Here is a 15,346-nt window from a genome sequence, read left to right as displayed (position 1 = left end):
ATGTTAAAAATTCGACATTTGGTCATTAGTTTCTTTTTTTTTCTTTCAAATTCTTAACAATTTGTACCCGTCGAATTTCTGTATCCGCCACTAGTTCATAGTATCTTTTTGTGATTTATTTTTGTAACTTTTTGTGATCTTATCATTTTTACATTCATGACACTTTGGAAAATAATTTCTTTTCGATTTTAATCAGTGTATATTTGCATGTTACTTTATAAATTATGAAATCTTCACCGGATAACTTAGTGCTAGAGGTTTTAATATCATCACAAGAGGTATCAAATTCAAAGTTCAAGCTCATTAATAAAATATCTTGAGTGACTAGAATAAGAGTTGAAAATGTTCAAGTTATAACCAGATTAAACAATATACATCGATTAATAATAATTGTATATAGAAAGGGAGTGATGCAGTTTAATATGTTCTACATTGGACGTGTACTTTTTGCTAGTATATTTCAAATGCATATAAGACCATCTACAACAATGCGTGCTCACGCTTGTGTGCCACGAACACACACCCAACACACCACTAACAAGGCGTGTTGGAGGTCTTCAATGTCGGCGTGTGTGCCAGGAGTACGAGGAAGAAAGAAGGCGTGCATGGATTTTTTTCCTTTTTTTGATTGGTTTAATTTTCTTTTTTAGTTAATTTTTATTCTATTTTTCACCCTAACTTTCAATCAGATTTTAACACATCACTCAACACGCCATTCAACACGTCACCCCATTATTTTCCAGTTTACTAGCAATCCCGCCAAGCACCTCACCCCTACCCATTAACACGCTCATTTTGCCCGCTATGGTCAAAGATGGTCTAAAAAAACAAAAAACAAAAAAGTAGTTGTGCATATCATGTTTGTGCAGTAAACTGGCTTGGACTCAGTAAACAAGCAGTAAAATCTAAATTCTAAATTTCAATATAAATTCAAACGTGAAGTAGTGTTGTTACAATTGTTTATTTTTATACAGGGCTGCCATAACCAAGCTGGCAGCTGCTGACCCACCAACTCTTTCCATAAATCAATAAATATATATATCCACAATTTATAAAAAAGTTGCAAACTTTTATTGACTTATATAAACAAAAACAAAAACAAAAACCCAATAATTCAACATTCGAACATTCACATCCTTTGAACTCGTCTTCCCTCTCTTCTCACCGGAGCACCTAAAATTCCGGCCAAAATTCCGATTACCATAATAAATGAAGTGTTTCCAATTCAGCACCGGCGACCGGAGATCTCATAATTCCAAAAAAAATTCCGGCGGTCTATCACGATCATCTACACGTGCATCATGGGGTCGTTCTCTGAGTGTTACGTCAACAAGTTTTGATACAACAAGTCGTCAGTCGGAGTTTGATTTTTCCGGTAATAATTCAAGAGAGTTTAGTAGTGATGGTGTTGGGGTTTCGGAGATGTTAATGAATCGACGTGCGAATAATTTGCGAGTTTTTAAGTTTTCGGAGTTGAAAAGTGCGACAAAAGGGTTTAATCGGACGCTTGTGATTGGTGAAGGTGGGTTTGGGTGTGTTTACAGAGGAGTTGTTGACGCCGGCGACGGTGATCGGTGGTTGGATGTTGCTGTTAAGCAGTTGAGTAGAAATGGATTCCAGGCATGACTTTTTTTATCCTTTATTACTATTTCTTTGATTTAAAATTGATATATATTTGACATTTAAGATAGTTATTAACAACATTTTCAATCATGACGCATTTCTTCATGTTAACATTGCCACATCGACGCGACATGACTATTTCCTTCTCATTTCATTTCTATCATTAACCATCACATTTTATGTTGGTGATTTTAGTGTCATCCAACTAGCTGATTGTGATTTACTAGAAAGCAGGAGTTGACTAGTGATACTTAACATGGGTTCGGTGAGTGCGGAGTGCACGCCCATAAGAGTGAACTAGACACTGGCGCACGGTAATGGCGGGGTCAAGGGGGATGCGCTTAAATGAAACGTTTAAATAAAACGTTTTTTCCCGCTCCTTTTTCAACCGTCATAACCATTCATTTGGTAACCGCCAAAACTATTTTATATAATCAGTTTTGGGAATCTGCTTTCATATTCTTATTCAATTTTCACACAGAACGAACACACAAATCTATACACATAAATCGTGTTCTTCTTGTCTGGAAACGATTTGCATTTCTAGTCTTATCCCAATTGAAATTTCGTGTAACCCAAGACAAGGAGGGTCGAAATATTCAATTAGGAAAGTGTTTCACGATTCTAGAAATATCCGGATTATCTGTTTACATACCCTGTTTCTAACATTTTACTCCCAACCATGATATACCCACTAAATTAATTAGTAAAATTAATGTACAAATACTAATGTTCAATGTACAAGTAAATCAAACACATACTTCGTGATTCAAAAAGTTAAAAATACACGAAATGGTAGGCTAGTGAATATTGGCAATGGATTAACAAGAAGTTTCCAATGGTGTTATGGTTTTGGCAATGAAATTGGCGAGCATTAAAACTATATATATATATATATATATATATATATGTGTGTGTGTGTGTGTGTGTGTGTGTGTGTGTGTGTGTGTGTGTTTTCAATAGTGTTATGGTTTTGGCAATGAAATTGGCGAGCATTAAAACTCCCGTTGGGAGTGCTCTAATAGGCCAATCAAATTTATCATATTATACTTGTGAATCACTCATATTTAATCCTAATTTATAATAGTTGTTTGATCGATGCATTTGCATAGAAATGAGCTGGTTTAACCACATTGCTTCTAGCCGAATGGTATCCTCATTCCTTGTATTTGGGGTTGGGGATGAGGTCGTGAGGTTGAGCATCGCTCAGCTCACCATCTTAATTAATCTGCCTGAAATATGGAGCTCCAGATTGACCTTAAGGGGGTTTTTCTCCGGAACCATTCAGGATTCAAACCCGGTCCGCATCCCCCTTCGGGATGGTATAAAAATCAGGTTCCTGCAATGCGATTCGGGTTTCCTCCGAAAGTACGTGCGTGCGTTGCAAATGATCTCAAATGTGGGTAAGTCCTCTCTAGATGATGACGACAACTTGCCTTTCAAGAAGAAGAAAAAAAAAGTTTAGTAATTTAGTGGTGTCAATTACAGATTATGTAATGTAATATCTTCTTAAATGAGATAGTTAATCTGGTGGACAATGTAAGAGTAACAACTACTCATGTTACATGTTACATGTGACTATTCATGGTACATGTTACATGTTACATTTGGATGCTGAATATTTTTACTTAAATGTATGAGGTTACTGGACTATAATGTTACCGTTTCCAATTTTATCTCCCGCCCATCTTAAGATGAGATTCTAGTTACTTTTGAAGCTAAGACCTCTCGTGAGGAAATCTATACATCAACCGTTAATGACAATATATACGAGTAATAATAAAAGAAAGGTTAATATATTGAAGCAATAATATTATATTAAGCTCCTTTTTGGAATGGGATTTACTTTACAAGTCTATTATTGCAATGTACATCCTTTGAGTTAGGTTATTGCTTTATAAGGTTAGTATATAAATAATGTAGCGGTTGAGCTAAAAGGAAGATTGATAGGCTCATTTTTTATGTCTAGTAAGTGGGAAGATAAAGTAAAGTGTCATGTAACTTTATGTGGATAAAAGTTTGTTGTGCATAATTACAAAATTTAGTGCATGATTACAAAATAATTGAGCAACTGAATAACCGTTTCTTGTTTAGGCATGTAACTCACAATTGGTACATATAACATATTCATCAAGACTTGCATCCATTTTGTCACTTAACAATAAAGATTTTATAACATTTTGTGTTTGATATTAATATTATGTGAGGACTTTTATGAGTTTTGGGTAAAATGCAGGACCATTAGATTTGTTATCTTATAAGTTTTGCTTGTAAATTACATGTTCTAGTATTCAGGGGCATAAGGAGTGGATTAATGAAGTCAACTTTTTGGGTGTGGTCAACCATCCAAATCTTGTAAAGTTAATAGGGTATTGTGCAGAAGATGATGAAAGAGGGATCCAACGGCTATTAGTGTACGAGCTTATGCGAAATAAAAGCTTGGAAGATCATCTTTTGGGTCGAGTTGATTCTACTCTTTCGTGGATGAAACGTTTACTAATCGCTCGAGGTGCAGCCCGGGGTTTGGCTTATCTACATGAAGAAATGGATTTTCAGGTACTTACTATTTCATGTACTTAGAACAAAAAAACACCATTACCTCATATTTTGGATGATTGTTTGAGAATTTAAAGATAATGTGTTGTTTTAATTTTGTGCAGTTGATCTTTCGTGATCTTAAAACATCGAATATACTTTTGGATGACGACTTTAACCCTAAGCTATCAGATTTTGGACTAGCTAGACAGGGGCCAACTGCAGGATTGAGCCATGTTTCGACAGCTGTATGTTCCTCACTTTTCATACTCATGAACATTTTAAAACTATTTTTTTAAGTCTGCAACAGTTATACTTGTTTGATCTTCGGATCAGTTCAATTTAATTAAAGTATTTCACTAAACAACCAAAAAATGGACATTGTGGTAAGTTCAACCTGTTTTTGTGAATGAGTTATATTGTATCTCTAACTAGTCAAAATATGAAAAAGGAAATAAACAAACCAAGGGAACGGGTCATTTTGTGAGTTAAATGGGTAGAAAGTAACCAAATAAGTCAAATGGGTCGACAGTAACCAAGTGAGTCAAATGGGTCGAAAGTAACCAACTAAGTCAAATGGGTTGAAAGTAACCAAATAAGACAAACGGGTCGACAGTAACCAAGTGAGTCAAATGGGTCGAAAGTAACCAATCAAGTTAGATGGGTGGATAGTAACCAAGTGAGTCAGATGGGTCGAAAGTAACCAAGTGAGTCAAATGGGTCGAAAGTAACCAAGTGAGTCAAATGGGTCGAAAGTAACTTAAAGTGTATTTTTCTACGCGTGCTACTATATGAGTAACTAATAACAACTTTTTTTTTAATATATTATAGGTCGTTGGGACGATAGGTTATGCAGCTCCAGAGTATCTTCATACCGGTAGACTAACATCAAAAAGTGACGTTTGGAGTTTCGGTGTGGTCCTATACGAGCTTATCACGGGCAGACGAGCAGTAGAACGCAACTTACCACGAAATGAACAAAAACTCTTGGAATGGGTTAAACCTTATTTATCAGATTCAAAAAAATTTCATCTTTTAATGGACCCACGTCTCGAAGGAGACTACTCCCTCAAATCAGCTCGAAAACTAGCTTCTTTAGCCAACAAATGCCTCATAAAAAACCCAAAATCCAGACCCAAAATGAGCGAAGTGGTCGAGATGTTAGGTAAAATCATCGATGATCTGTCCCCGCCAAAAGTACCAAAAGTAGAACCTGAACCTAAACCTGAACCTGAATACAACAACAACAACAACAAAACTCAATCCCATATGTGTGGGGCTGAACCTGAACTTGAATCTATATCCCAATTTGTTACGGAAGAAACCGAAGAACATAAAGAGATCATTATTTCTAGAAAACAAGAAGTGAATGGTTATAGTTACATGAAGAAAGTTTTTGATTTTAAAGAATTAAGAAATAGATCAATTGGGAAGTTAGATTGGAAGCAATGGCCCTCAATGGTTAAACATAGTGCATGATGTTGAAAGCTCTTTTTATGTTCACTACTAAAGATTTTGTAAGATTTTGTACATATGAAAGAGGTAACATTACCTATACAGGTTGGTAAGAAGAACAATCTTAGGGTGATTTAACAACGTTCATGAGTGGTTTTATTTCTTATTGATATGTAAAAATGAAATAGGAGAAAAATTCCACAAAAATGCTTTTCTTCTTCTTCTTCTTCTTCTTATAACTTAAGTGCTCTTTAGGGACCAAATATACGAAGTTTAATCAAATTGTGAACCAGCTATAATTTGATGATGATTGATAGCTTGTTATGACACATGAGTTATTGTTACACCTTGCATGAAAACCATCGTGCTACTAAACTTATGCTAGTCATAATCTTTTTATATTTAATTTATATGTTTATTTAAAAAACTTATTTGAAAGCACATCTTCAAAAACGAACTAGATAGTGGGGTTCTCAAGTGGGTTAATTTTAATTTGGTCCAATTTTACATTAGTTTTACACTGGGTTCTAGGACACCTCTAAAAGGGGCTAGAATCCCCCCTTTTTGAAAGATGAAGAATAATACTCCATCCGTCAAACAATTATGTCCCCATAATTTCTTGTTTGAATATAATATAAGTTTGATAAATGCAATTTTACTTTATATTATAGTCAGTTTAATAACTGAATTTATATTAAAGATAAGTTTGGACCTTATATCAAAGATAAGTTTGACACAATAAGTGGGATCTCTATTAGATAGAATAAAATTTCCAATTTTGCTCCATACTTTACAAATTCTAAAATTTGGAGTCATCTGTTAGCAGTTGGCACTTGGCGCCATAATCATGTCCTCATCAAAGGGTCAAACTTTATTTAATAAAAATTAAATTAAATCATCAAAACATTGTAAAAGTTAAATATTTAAGACCCACGTACTTATATAGAAAAACAAAAATATTATGATTGGTAAAAGTTAGTCTAGAAGCACAACTACGTGACAGAAGGTTAGAACAAATGTTTAGTTGGCTACTGGAATATTGTGTTTGTAGTTAATTCTATTTAATTCAATGTATCAAACTTATTGCAAAAATTTTAATTATACAGTAATAAAATTGTTTAAATGTGCCACATGCATTGTTCTAACTTATATCAATAACAATTTATTCAATTTTCTTCCTTGCATACATAACATGTGAATGAAGGATCTTGACTTTGAACAAGACAACCAAAAATTTAAAGTTGCTTGGTTGGATGCAACTATTTTTGGCCTAATTTGAAAATTTATATAAAAAGTTGAATCCTTACCTAAATACTTAATATGTATACCTAATATAACATGACATGTGAATGACAATTACTTCAAATATTACAGTAATTGGGCATAAAGTTGTTTGAGGACTAATTAGTTGGTGATTGACTAAGGTATTGAATTTGAGATGATTGTATTTTGTATTTATAGGTGAAAATAATATGTAATTCTTTCAATCAGTTTATTGCATCCATTATTAAAGTGATATAAGCTAAGTTATAAGATCATTTACTTGTTTACTAAAAGGGATTAACATTTTTTCAAGAAAAGTTTGTCACCTTGGACTAAATTACAAAATTAACATTCTAACAACGAAAAAGTATGATGTAGATAAAGTTCAGGATGATTTTTGTAATTTAGTTTAAAAACAAACTCCAGCACAAATGGGTCAAGAATCAAGATATATGGCTCTTCACTAATGAGTTAGCCCAAATAACAAAACAATCAGATGGCCCAATAAGTCTTTTCTTTTTCTTCACTTGCTACAAAGTGAAGGTTGAGGCCTGGGATGTGTAGTGGGCCCACAACCATCAGCGGCGGCTCGATCCTCCGGGCCCGATTTCCTTTGCCGGGTTCCATGACTCGAGTGTCTCCTGGGCCGCGTTCCCTTTGGGTCTTGAAGCTGCTCGAGCACTTTGACTACTTCCGCCATAGTAGGCCTGAGCCTGGGATCAACGGATAAACACCGTAAAGATATGTTTGCGACCGCATGGGCTGCTTCGTGTGTATACTGACCTTCAAGACGGCTGTCTAAAACCCTAAAGATTTTACGTTTGTGGGCCAAATAAGGTTTGGCCCACTCCACTAAGCTGTGTTTGCCCGCTGGTCTGTTTTTGTCTACTACTCGTTGGCCCGATAACATTTCAAGAAGAACCACCCCAAAACTATAGACATCACTTTTAGATGTCAAATGACCTAAAAATAAGATAAAAATATATATATAAAAACATTAAAGAGCATATAAAATGAATTTTAGGACAATTGACACAAACCCATTTGCGTACCAGTGGCTAAATACTCGGGAGCTGCGTATCCATACGTACCCATGACCCTAGTCGAAACGTGGCTCTTGTCACCCGTTGGGCCATCTTTGGCTAGCCCAAAATCTGATAGCTTTGCATTATAGTTCTGTATGATCATGTATGTATGAAAACAAAAGGTGAAACCTTGTAATTACATACATTTCTAAGAGAGGTGTCAAAATGGGCGGGTTGGGTAAGTAGTCAAAACGATAAACGGGTCACTTCCTGTATGAGTTATAAAGACAACATACCGAATCTAGCAAAACATTAGAAGTCTTGAAATCGCGATAGATCACTTTAGTTTTGGCGCTATGAAGAAACGCAAGCCCTTTAGCAGCACCAAGAGCAGCCTTCAAACGAAGACTCCACGATAATGGTTGAAAATAAGATCCCCCTATTGATCAATCATCATCATATCATACAATACAATGTTATATATGAACTTATTTCCATTTTTTGAAAATTAAACATACCATAAAATAAAACAAACTCACTTCTAAATAGGTGATTTTCCAAGCTTCCACGAGGCATGAATTCGTAGACTAAAAGGCGTTGTTCGTCCTCCAAACAATACCCAATCAATTCAACAAGGTTTGGATGAGAAAGTTGCCCAAGGTAATTCACTTCAGCCTACAAACATAAACCATTAATAAAACCTCTTAAATTGTTTTATTTTAAGAATTTTTCTAATATAAGACTTGTACCTTTTAATAACCGCTATGTAAAAGTTAACATTAACCACTTTGTATAACACATTAGTGCACTTTAATGAAAGTCGTTAGACGAATCATTTAAAAGGTTAAGATTATTAATTTATACCTTAGATAATATTTAGTTTTGAAATTTAAGAAAGTAGAGAAATGGAGTTTTGGCATGTCAACCGGGCCCAACCCATGTTGACCCTAGCCAACCCTGACCCATACCCAGTGTTCCACCTTTTTTTCAACTCCAAGATCTATCCTTTATACAAAACAAAAATTGAAACATGGGGTCTCACCAGCCACTCCCTATGACCTTGAAAACTTTCTTGATTAAGTTTTTTGACAGCAATAACAATGCCGGTCCCGGGCTTAGTAGCAGCAAAAGTTTGTTCATCAATCCAACCCTTAAAAACTGACCCGAAACCGCCTTCTCCTAACACACTATCGGGCCGAAAGTTTCTTGTGGCCATTTTCAGATCAGAAAAACTAAAGATTTTTAAATTTGGTGACTGCAAAATTTCGCCTTCACTACGAGGAGTTGGCGGCACAGATGAGACCTTACTGCTGCCTGAAATGCTAAGATCATTAACATTCTCTGAATCAACTCCTGAAATCATTCACATTTCACAACAGATTTGAATCAAGTTATTTTAAAACACTAAAGTGTTTGAAAAAAAAAGATGTTTCTATAATCGAATCGAATTAGATTATGTAAAACTACTTTACTGCATGTCCCTTTTTTCATAAACTGATTAGTTGATTATATTATTTTGATGATTCTTGAGTTCAAAACAATAACTTTAAAAACTCACTTCCAAACACTCCCTAAAATGGACTGAGTTGATTATATTTTACTAATTTGTTCATTTACACAAACTTTTTTTTATAAAGAACAATACTTACCGTTGAAATAATTTTGGGCCAAATTTTGTAGAAAACAAAAATAAAAGTAAAGATCACAATATAAGTAAATTAACTAAATCTCATCTCAAATTGCACATAATTACATTCAATAAACATTAAAAACATATAAATATAGTGACTCCAATCTTGTTGTTCAAAAAAAAAAAGTATGAAACACATAATTCCTACAAATGAAAGTATCTAAAGATGCAGCCAAAAATTATGTCCAGTTCTGAATTTTATACCACAATACATTGCTAATTGCAATAACAATACATTAATACCTGTGTGAAATGGGCTCTGTTCTTTAAACTGAGCACTGAAACAAACACCCATTGGAATTCTTGTTTCTGGGTAACAATCACTATAGCTTCAAATTAATAACAAGATGAGAAACATGAAAAAAGATCTGGGTATGAGGCCCTAAAACTTAAAGACTGTAGCTTTATAATGAATTACACATAGAAGACTTAAAATCACACAAAACCCAGATGAAACTTGTCCTAATTTTCTTGAAAACCCCCTAAAGTTTGTATCTTTGTGAGCAGGGAGAAAAGGGTATTGGTGGAATGGTGGGTCTTAATGAAAAGTGATTGTGGATGAAGGTTGGGGTGAGATAGCATTAATGGCAAAATAGTCCCATAATAAAGCTTACAAGTGTTTATACTTATCTTGTTTATAGAGAGATGGGGCAAAGCTTCCAAGATATTGCCCATTACAATGATGGAGATGGTTTCTTGCAAGTATATATAACATAATTTATCAAAGTACCAAGCTTTTGGTCCATGCAAAATTTAGTAACTTTGAGGGATATGATCAGATGTTGAAAGTGATTGTTGTAAAATTTATGAATAAAAATGAAGTGAAATTGAACTATACAGAGTAATAACTAAAGTGGATGATGGGAGTGTTTAGTGAAACTAACTACAATTAGAGCTTGAGTTGTAGTGGGAACTTACAGCTCAAGTTGTAGTTGGAATCCGTAGCAAGAGCTGAAATTTTAAGTTGAGAAGTTTGGGAAAGTAGTTGAAGCTTGTAAGTGACTAAAAGGACAATCAGTCAATCGGTAAATAATTATATTAAAGGTAATTATGTAATTTCTCATTTAGCAAGTTAAGAGCTTATTTCATAAGCTACTCCAATTAGTTTACTTATAAAACTTACTTATTCATAAACCCTAGAAATTTTGTCACCCAAATAATTTTATTAGCTTGAGCGTGTGGAAATTGTTAGACTATTATATTTATTCATGTTCGGTTAGCCCATTAGCTATTGTTAGGGTTAATGGCTAAACTCTAATTGTTATGAGTTTGTGAGTATTCAATTAGCTTAAACTCTAGCTATTAAAAAAAAAGGAATATAAAAAAGAAAAGAAAAAGAAAACTCTTTTGTTTTGCAGCGTTGAAGAAGAATGTATCGGCGACAATACGAGTTCAAAGCCCAAGTCTTGCTCAATCTTTAGGCAAGCAAGTCACGACGTAAAAAAAACGTTACGGATACGGAAACACAGTCAAGCAACGCAACCAATCAATCAGTGATTTCAATCAATCCCATACAACAAATTGGAGAGAAAATTGTGTTTTTATTTATTTTTTTATGTTTATTGTTTTCTTCGTTGTCCGAACTTTTACGATTTCGCCATTCGAATTGCGGGGGAGTGTTAGATGAATAAATATAATAGTCTAACACGAATGAACTGAATTTAAATGGATTTAGATGAACAAAAAACTAAATGAATATGAATAGTGATATCGTCTCAACTGATCCATATCCAATCCATTGTCATCCCTAATTCTACCAACTAGGTAATAGTTTAGTAGTACTCGTTGGCTTAGAAGTTTGTGTCCATTATGTAAAAGCCTCCGTCAAAATGAGTGTAGGTACGAGTCCTACTCTTAGCAACGATTTATTTACATCACTTATCAAAGTTGGATGATATTCGTTCTTACCACATGGAGGTATTTAGTAGATGGAGGGAGTTTGATGGATTTACAATATCTGGAATCTTGTCTTAACATGGTGGAACCTACAACTATCCTCGATTACAAGCATTGAAAACGCCCTTATCAACAAACAATCCTTTACATCTAATGTCTCCGGGAATTCTATTTGGCAAGCAACAAAATGGATTGTTTGCTAGCTAATTTGGAAGCATGGAAATTTGAAAGTCTTCTCCAAAAAAGATTGGGTTCCCGCATCTATCCTATCCGAAATTCAATCCCAAATCTCTAGTTGGATCTCCAAACGCTCTAAAAAGTCTCCACTTGAATGGCATCAATGGCTCATCAATCCATCATTTTATGTTCCGGCTCCCACAAATCGTGTAGGCATAGGTTAATCCACATATCTTATGTTTCATTTTGTCTTCCAATTAGGTACAATCTATTTTCTTATGATAGCATGATTAAATGGGTAGTTACGGTTTAACTATGTTGTCGCATTGACCGGCTCGGTTATCCCCCTCTTCCCCGCTTGTTTCCAAGTTCAATTGCTTCTCATAAGTTAATAGTTTTGTGTCTTTGTGGGTTTCGATCTTTTTGTCCTTTTCTCGATGTTGTTTAATTCCGGATTTCATTAAATTGTATAGTAAAGATATGTCCATTTTATCTCTTATTTATTGTTAATAATAATAATAATAATAATAATACTTATTTGCTTTTTTTTTTTTTTTTTTTTTTTTAAAAAAAAAAAAACAAAGGAAGCACATTATTTGAGTGTTTTCGATCGACATCATTGCCTAACTTAAAAATATGAATTATACATATGCCACTTGTTTGCTACTCCGTAATATATAGATAAATATTGCGATATCGTTTAACATATTAAATCTACAAGTTGATTATCTTGCATGAATTTCAAAAGATAGTTAATCTAAAATAAAGTGTTTCATATAATACATATTGAATCAGAATCACTCATATTAATATATTTGTGTTGTTTGTTTGTTTTTTTCTTTGCAGATTTTATTAGGTTTTATAATGTGGGAGGAAAGATCATTTTTGTTGCAGATTATATGTTTTTTTTAAACACAAGATTAAATAATACGAAGTACTATCTTATTTTGTCACACTAGCGCAACATGAGAATTTTGGCTTTTTATTGCTGCAGATAAAACATAAAAGTCAATTAAACCTAAAATTAAACAATTTAGACAAGTGGTGAGCATAATTTTACACTTGTTATTTTAGTTCCCTTTACTATTGGTCATTGTGCCATCAACCAAATTAACAAGTGGTACATCATATTGAAGTTGGACCACTTACAAATTAAGGGTCAATTTGGTCTTTGTCTCAATGTTGTATGTAGCATTTAAAAGCTTTTTTTTATGTTTCATAAAAATGAACCATAAATTATAAATTAGGCCACATAAAAGAACTTATATTGGGGGAACATGCGTCTCTAACCAACATATTTAATTTCGTTATTTCAAAGTTTTGTTTATATCCCTATATTTTCTACTTGCATTTATTTCAATCCCCACTGTTTTCAACTCTTTAAAAGCTCACTTCAAGCGTTGTTCAAATGTGCTTAAGTCCGAATTTAAACACATTTTAACGATTATTTAATAAACGGGTTCGAGTTCTTATAAACATTTTCTAAAGAGTTTTTTATTATATTTTTATTTATTCATTTATATATAAATATTATTAATATATGTATTTATAACAAGTCATTTTAATGTAAGATTTAAGAGTAAAAATGGAAGATTAACCGGCGAGCTAGACCTCCTGACCACTACAATTTCGAACTCAAATATTGTTTGTGGGATAGGACCTATGAAGTGGAAGTGCAAGATGGGCAACAACAGCGACTATTCTTCTAAAACCATGGCGGCATTGATTGATAAATTCACTATCCCAAGAAATTGTGTAAGTCCAAAAACTCTTCGTAATAATTTGATACCTCAAAAAATAGGTATCTTTATTTGGAGATTATTGAAGGGAAGAATTGCGGTTAAAACGGAACTCGGTAAATGTGGTATTGAAGTAGACACTCTCTTATGTCCTATGTGTTCCAAGGCACCAGAAACAGTCGAACACGTCATCTTGTCATGCGATTATGCTAAAAGCATATGGGCGGGTATCCATAATTGGTGGCAACTTGATATCCCTCCCAACAGCAACTTAAATGTTTTACTTGGAGGTGCTAAACAAGGGAAAATACCGGCAAATCTTTCAAAGACGTGGCAAGCAACAACGTGGGTAACGTGTTATCTTATTTGGAAAATCAGAAATCAAAAAGTATTCAATGACGACTTATGATGACCCGAAAAATTTCAACTAATTTAAACCAATTCTCTATATGATTTAATATTATGTAAATATATATATATATATATATATATATATATATATATATATATATATATATATATATATATTATAAGATGTACAAGTAAAACACTATTTGCTACAGTAAAACACTATTTGATGTCGACGAACTAGCAAACAAAAACGGAAAAGGCGGCCATGCGATCGCATGGCAAAAACACTGAAAACTCATGCGATCGCATGAGCTACAGGAAATTAAAAAGTACTATAAATACTCCAGTTTACTCGACGAATTGTGTACTGAATCTCTCAATCTATCAATATATATATATTAATTATAATTTTAAATTTTAATTTTAAGTTTAATAATAATAAAGTATATTCGAGGGTGTTTTAATTCGGGTTTCAAATCGTTTTAAGCTAAGGAAATATTGGGTATTGTTCGGGGTATTGTTCTTGAATCCAAGGCCAACCATACAGTCATCTACCATCATTACGTCTACGCAATTTGCCTACAATATTGAGTCTCAATATTGAACTGTGAGTTTATAGTCTCCCTTTTTAAATACTTTAAATATTTTTGGGCTGAGAATACATGCAATTTATTTTAAACGCGATAAGACACAAGTACATACTAAATTCTACAATGAGTTAAACCGAAAATCCCTTAGCTTTGGTAACTAGTAGCTGCCAGTACATAGGATATGGACTGGTGGGCGCGAATAATTGTATATGGATGCATAGGGCTTGACATCCCCGTCCGAGCTAGAGCGCTAGCCTTTTAACGGACGTATGTTATTTGAGTTTAAGACACGTTGGTTTGCGTGTATTAAAACGAATGGGGTAATTATCACTATAGCGTTAAGTTTAGTTACCAGGGTGCTCTGTTACGTAGAATCTATTGATAAACTTTTGATGAAATCTTGTGGTCTATCTTTATATATGTTTATGACTCGAGCAATTAAACCTATAACTCACCAACATTCGTGTTGACTTTTTAGCATGTTTTATTCTCAGGTCCTTAGACTGCTTCCGCTGTGATGTGCTTGTTGCGAGTCTCTCATGCTTTGTACAAAGTTTATTGCATTCAAAATAAAATTGCGTTGTGTAATAAATAATTAGATTGTGATGTCAACCTGTAAATTAAAGACTTATGTATTTTGGAGTTTTGCTTATACCTAAGCACTCGCCCACATGTTTATAACTTTCTATGTTTAGAAAGTCACTTATTTTAATGAATGCAATATTTTATCAAAACGTATCATATAGAGGTCAAAACCTCACTGTGGAATCAATGATTAACGTGCCGCGTCAATAGCGATTTTGACGGGTCGTTACAGTTGGTATCCGAGCTTGAGGTCATAGGGAACCAGAAATTACATTAGTGTGTTTAACTGGTAATTGTTAGGATGCATTAGTGAGTCTGGACTATGACCATATCTGTTTTTACTAATTTTTGCTTATCATTTGGTCAAAAACATTATATGTGATATATTTATATGCTAACGTAATTGTTGTTTCAATT

General features: G+C 33.7%; 2 protein-coding genes across 3 annotated transcripts; one reads left to right on the top strand and one right to left on the bottom strand.

Annotated features, from left to right (window-relative positions):
• The first annotated feature begins 1,128 nt into the window (after window positions 1–1,128).
• Window positions 1,129–5,761, top strand: LOC139876783 (serine/threonine-protein kinase PCRK1-like). 2 transcript variants are annotated; one of them, XM_071864154.1, is made up of 4 exons: window positions 1,129–1,620; window positions 3,919–4,179; window positions 4,284–4,406; window positions 4,990–5,761. In XM_071864154.1, the coding sequence occupies exons 1-4, from the start codon at window positions 1,210–1,212 to the stop codon at window positions 5,635–5,637; spliced, it is 1,443 nt and encodes a 480-aa protein (XP_071720255.1). In that variant the 5' UTR covers window positions 1,129–1,209; the 3' UTR covers window positions 5,638–5,761. The 2 variants fall into 2 exon arrangements, with proteins under 2 accessions (XP_071720255.1, XP_071720257.1); XM_071864156.1 differs by lacking the exon at window positions 1,129–1,620 and adding an exon at window positions 2,594–3,026 and having other exon boundaries at window positions 3,912–4,179.
• A 1,412-nt stretch (window positions 5,762–7,173) lies between these two features.
• Window positions 7,174–10,492, bottom strand: LOC139876784 (receptor-like cytoplasmic kinase 176). The gene is made up of 6 exons (XM_071864157.1): window positions 9,835–10,492; window positions 8,944–9,254; window positions 8,441–8,576; window positions 8,198–8,340; window positions 7,929–8,052; window positions 7,174–7,839 (listed from the first exon to the last, which is right to left on the bottom strand). Exons 1-6 carry the CDS (start codon window positions 9,884–9,886, stop codon window positions 7,400–7,402), a joined length of 1,206 nt encoding a protein of 401 aa, XP_071720258.1. The 5' UTR covers window positions 9,887–10,492; the 3' UTR covers window positions 7,174–7,399.
• Window positions 10,493–15,346: the final 4,854 nt, after the last annotated feature.

This window comes from Rutidosis leptorrhynchoides, chromosome 11 (assembly GCF_046630445.1).
Source record: "Rutidosis leptorrhynchoides isolate AG116_Rl617_1_P2 chromosome 11, CSIRO_AGI_Rlap_v1, whole genome shotgun sequence".
Lineage (NCBI taxonomy): Eukaryota > Viridiplantae > Streptophyta > Magnoliopsida > Asterales > Asteraceae > Rutidosis > Rutidosis leptorrhynchoides.
Note: the sequence above shows the minus strand (reverse complement) of the source record. Positions and strands in the feature narration are given on the sequence as shown.

Coding starts and splice junctions, on each gene's coding strand:
- LOC139876783 (XM_071864154.1), top strand. CDS start 1,210: ATGAAGTGTTTCCAATTCAGCACCGGCGACCGGAGATCTCATAATTCC. Junction 1,621..3,918: donor TGAGTAGAAATGGATTCCAG/GCATGACTTTTT, acceptor TCTAGTATTCAG/GGGCATAAGGAGTGGATTAA. Junction 4,180..4,283: donor ATGAAGAAATGGATTTTCAG/GTACTTACTATT, acceptor AATTTTGTGCAG/TTGATCTTTCGTGATCTTAA.
- LOC139876784 (XM_071864157.1), bottom strand. CDS start 9,886: ATGGGTGTTTGTTTCAGTGCTCAGTTTAAAGAACAGAGCCCATTTCAC. Junction 8,577..8,943: donor AAGGTCATAGGGAGTGGCTG/GTGAGACCCCAT, acceptor TTATGTTTGTAG/GCTGAAGTGAATTACCTTGG. Junction 7,840..7,928: donor TCCCGAGTATTTAGCCACTG/GTACGCAAATGG, acceptor TCTTATTTTTAG/GTCATTTGACATCTAAAAGT.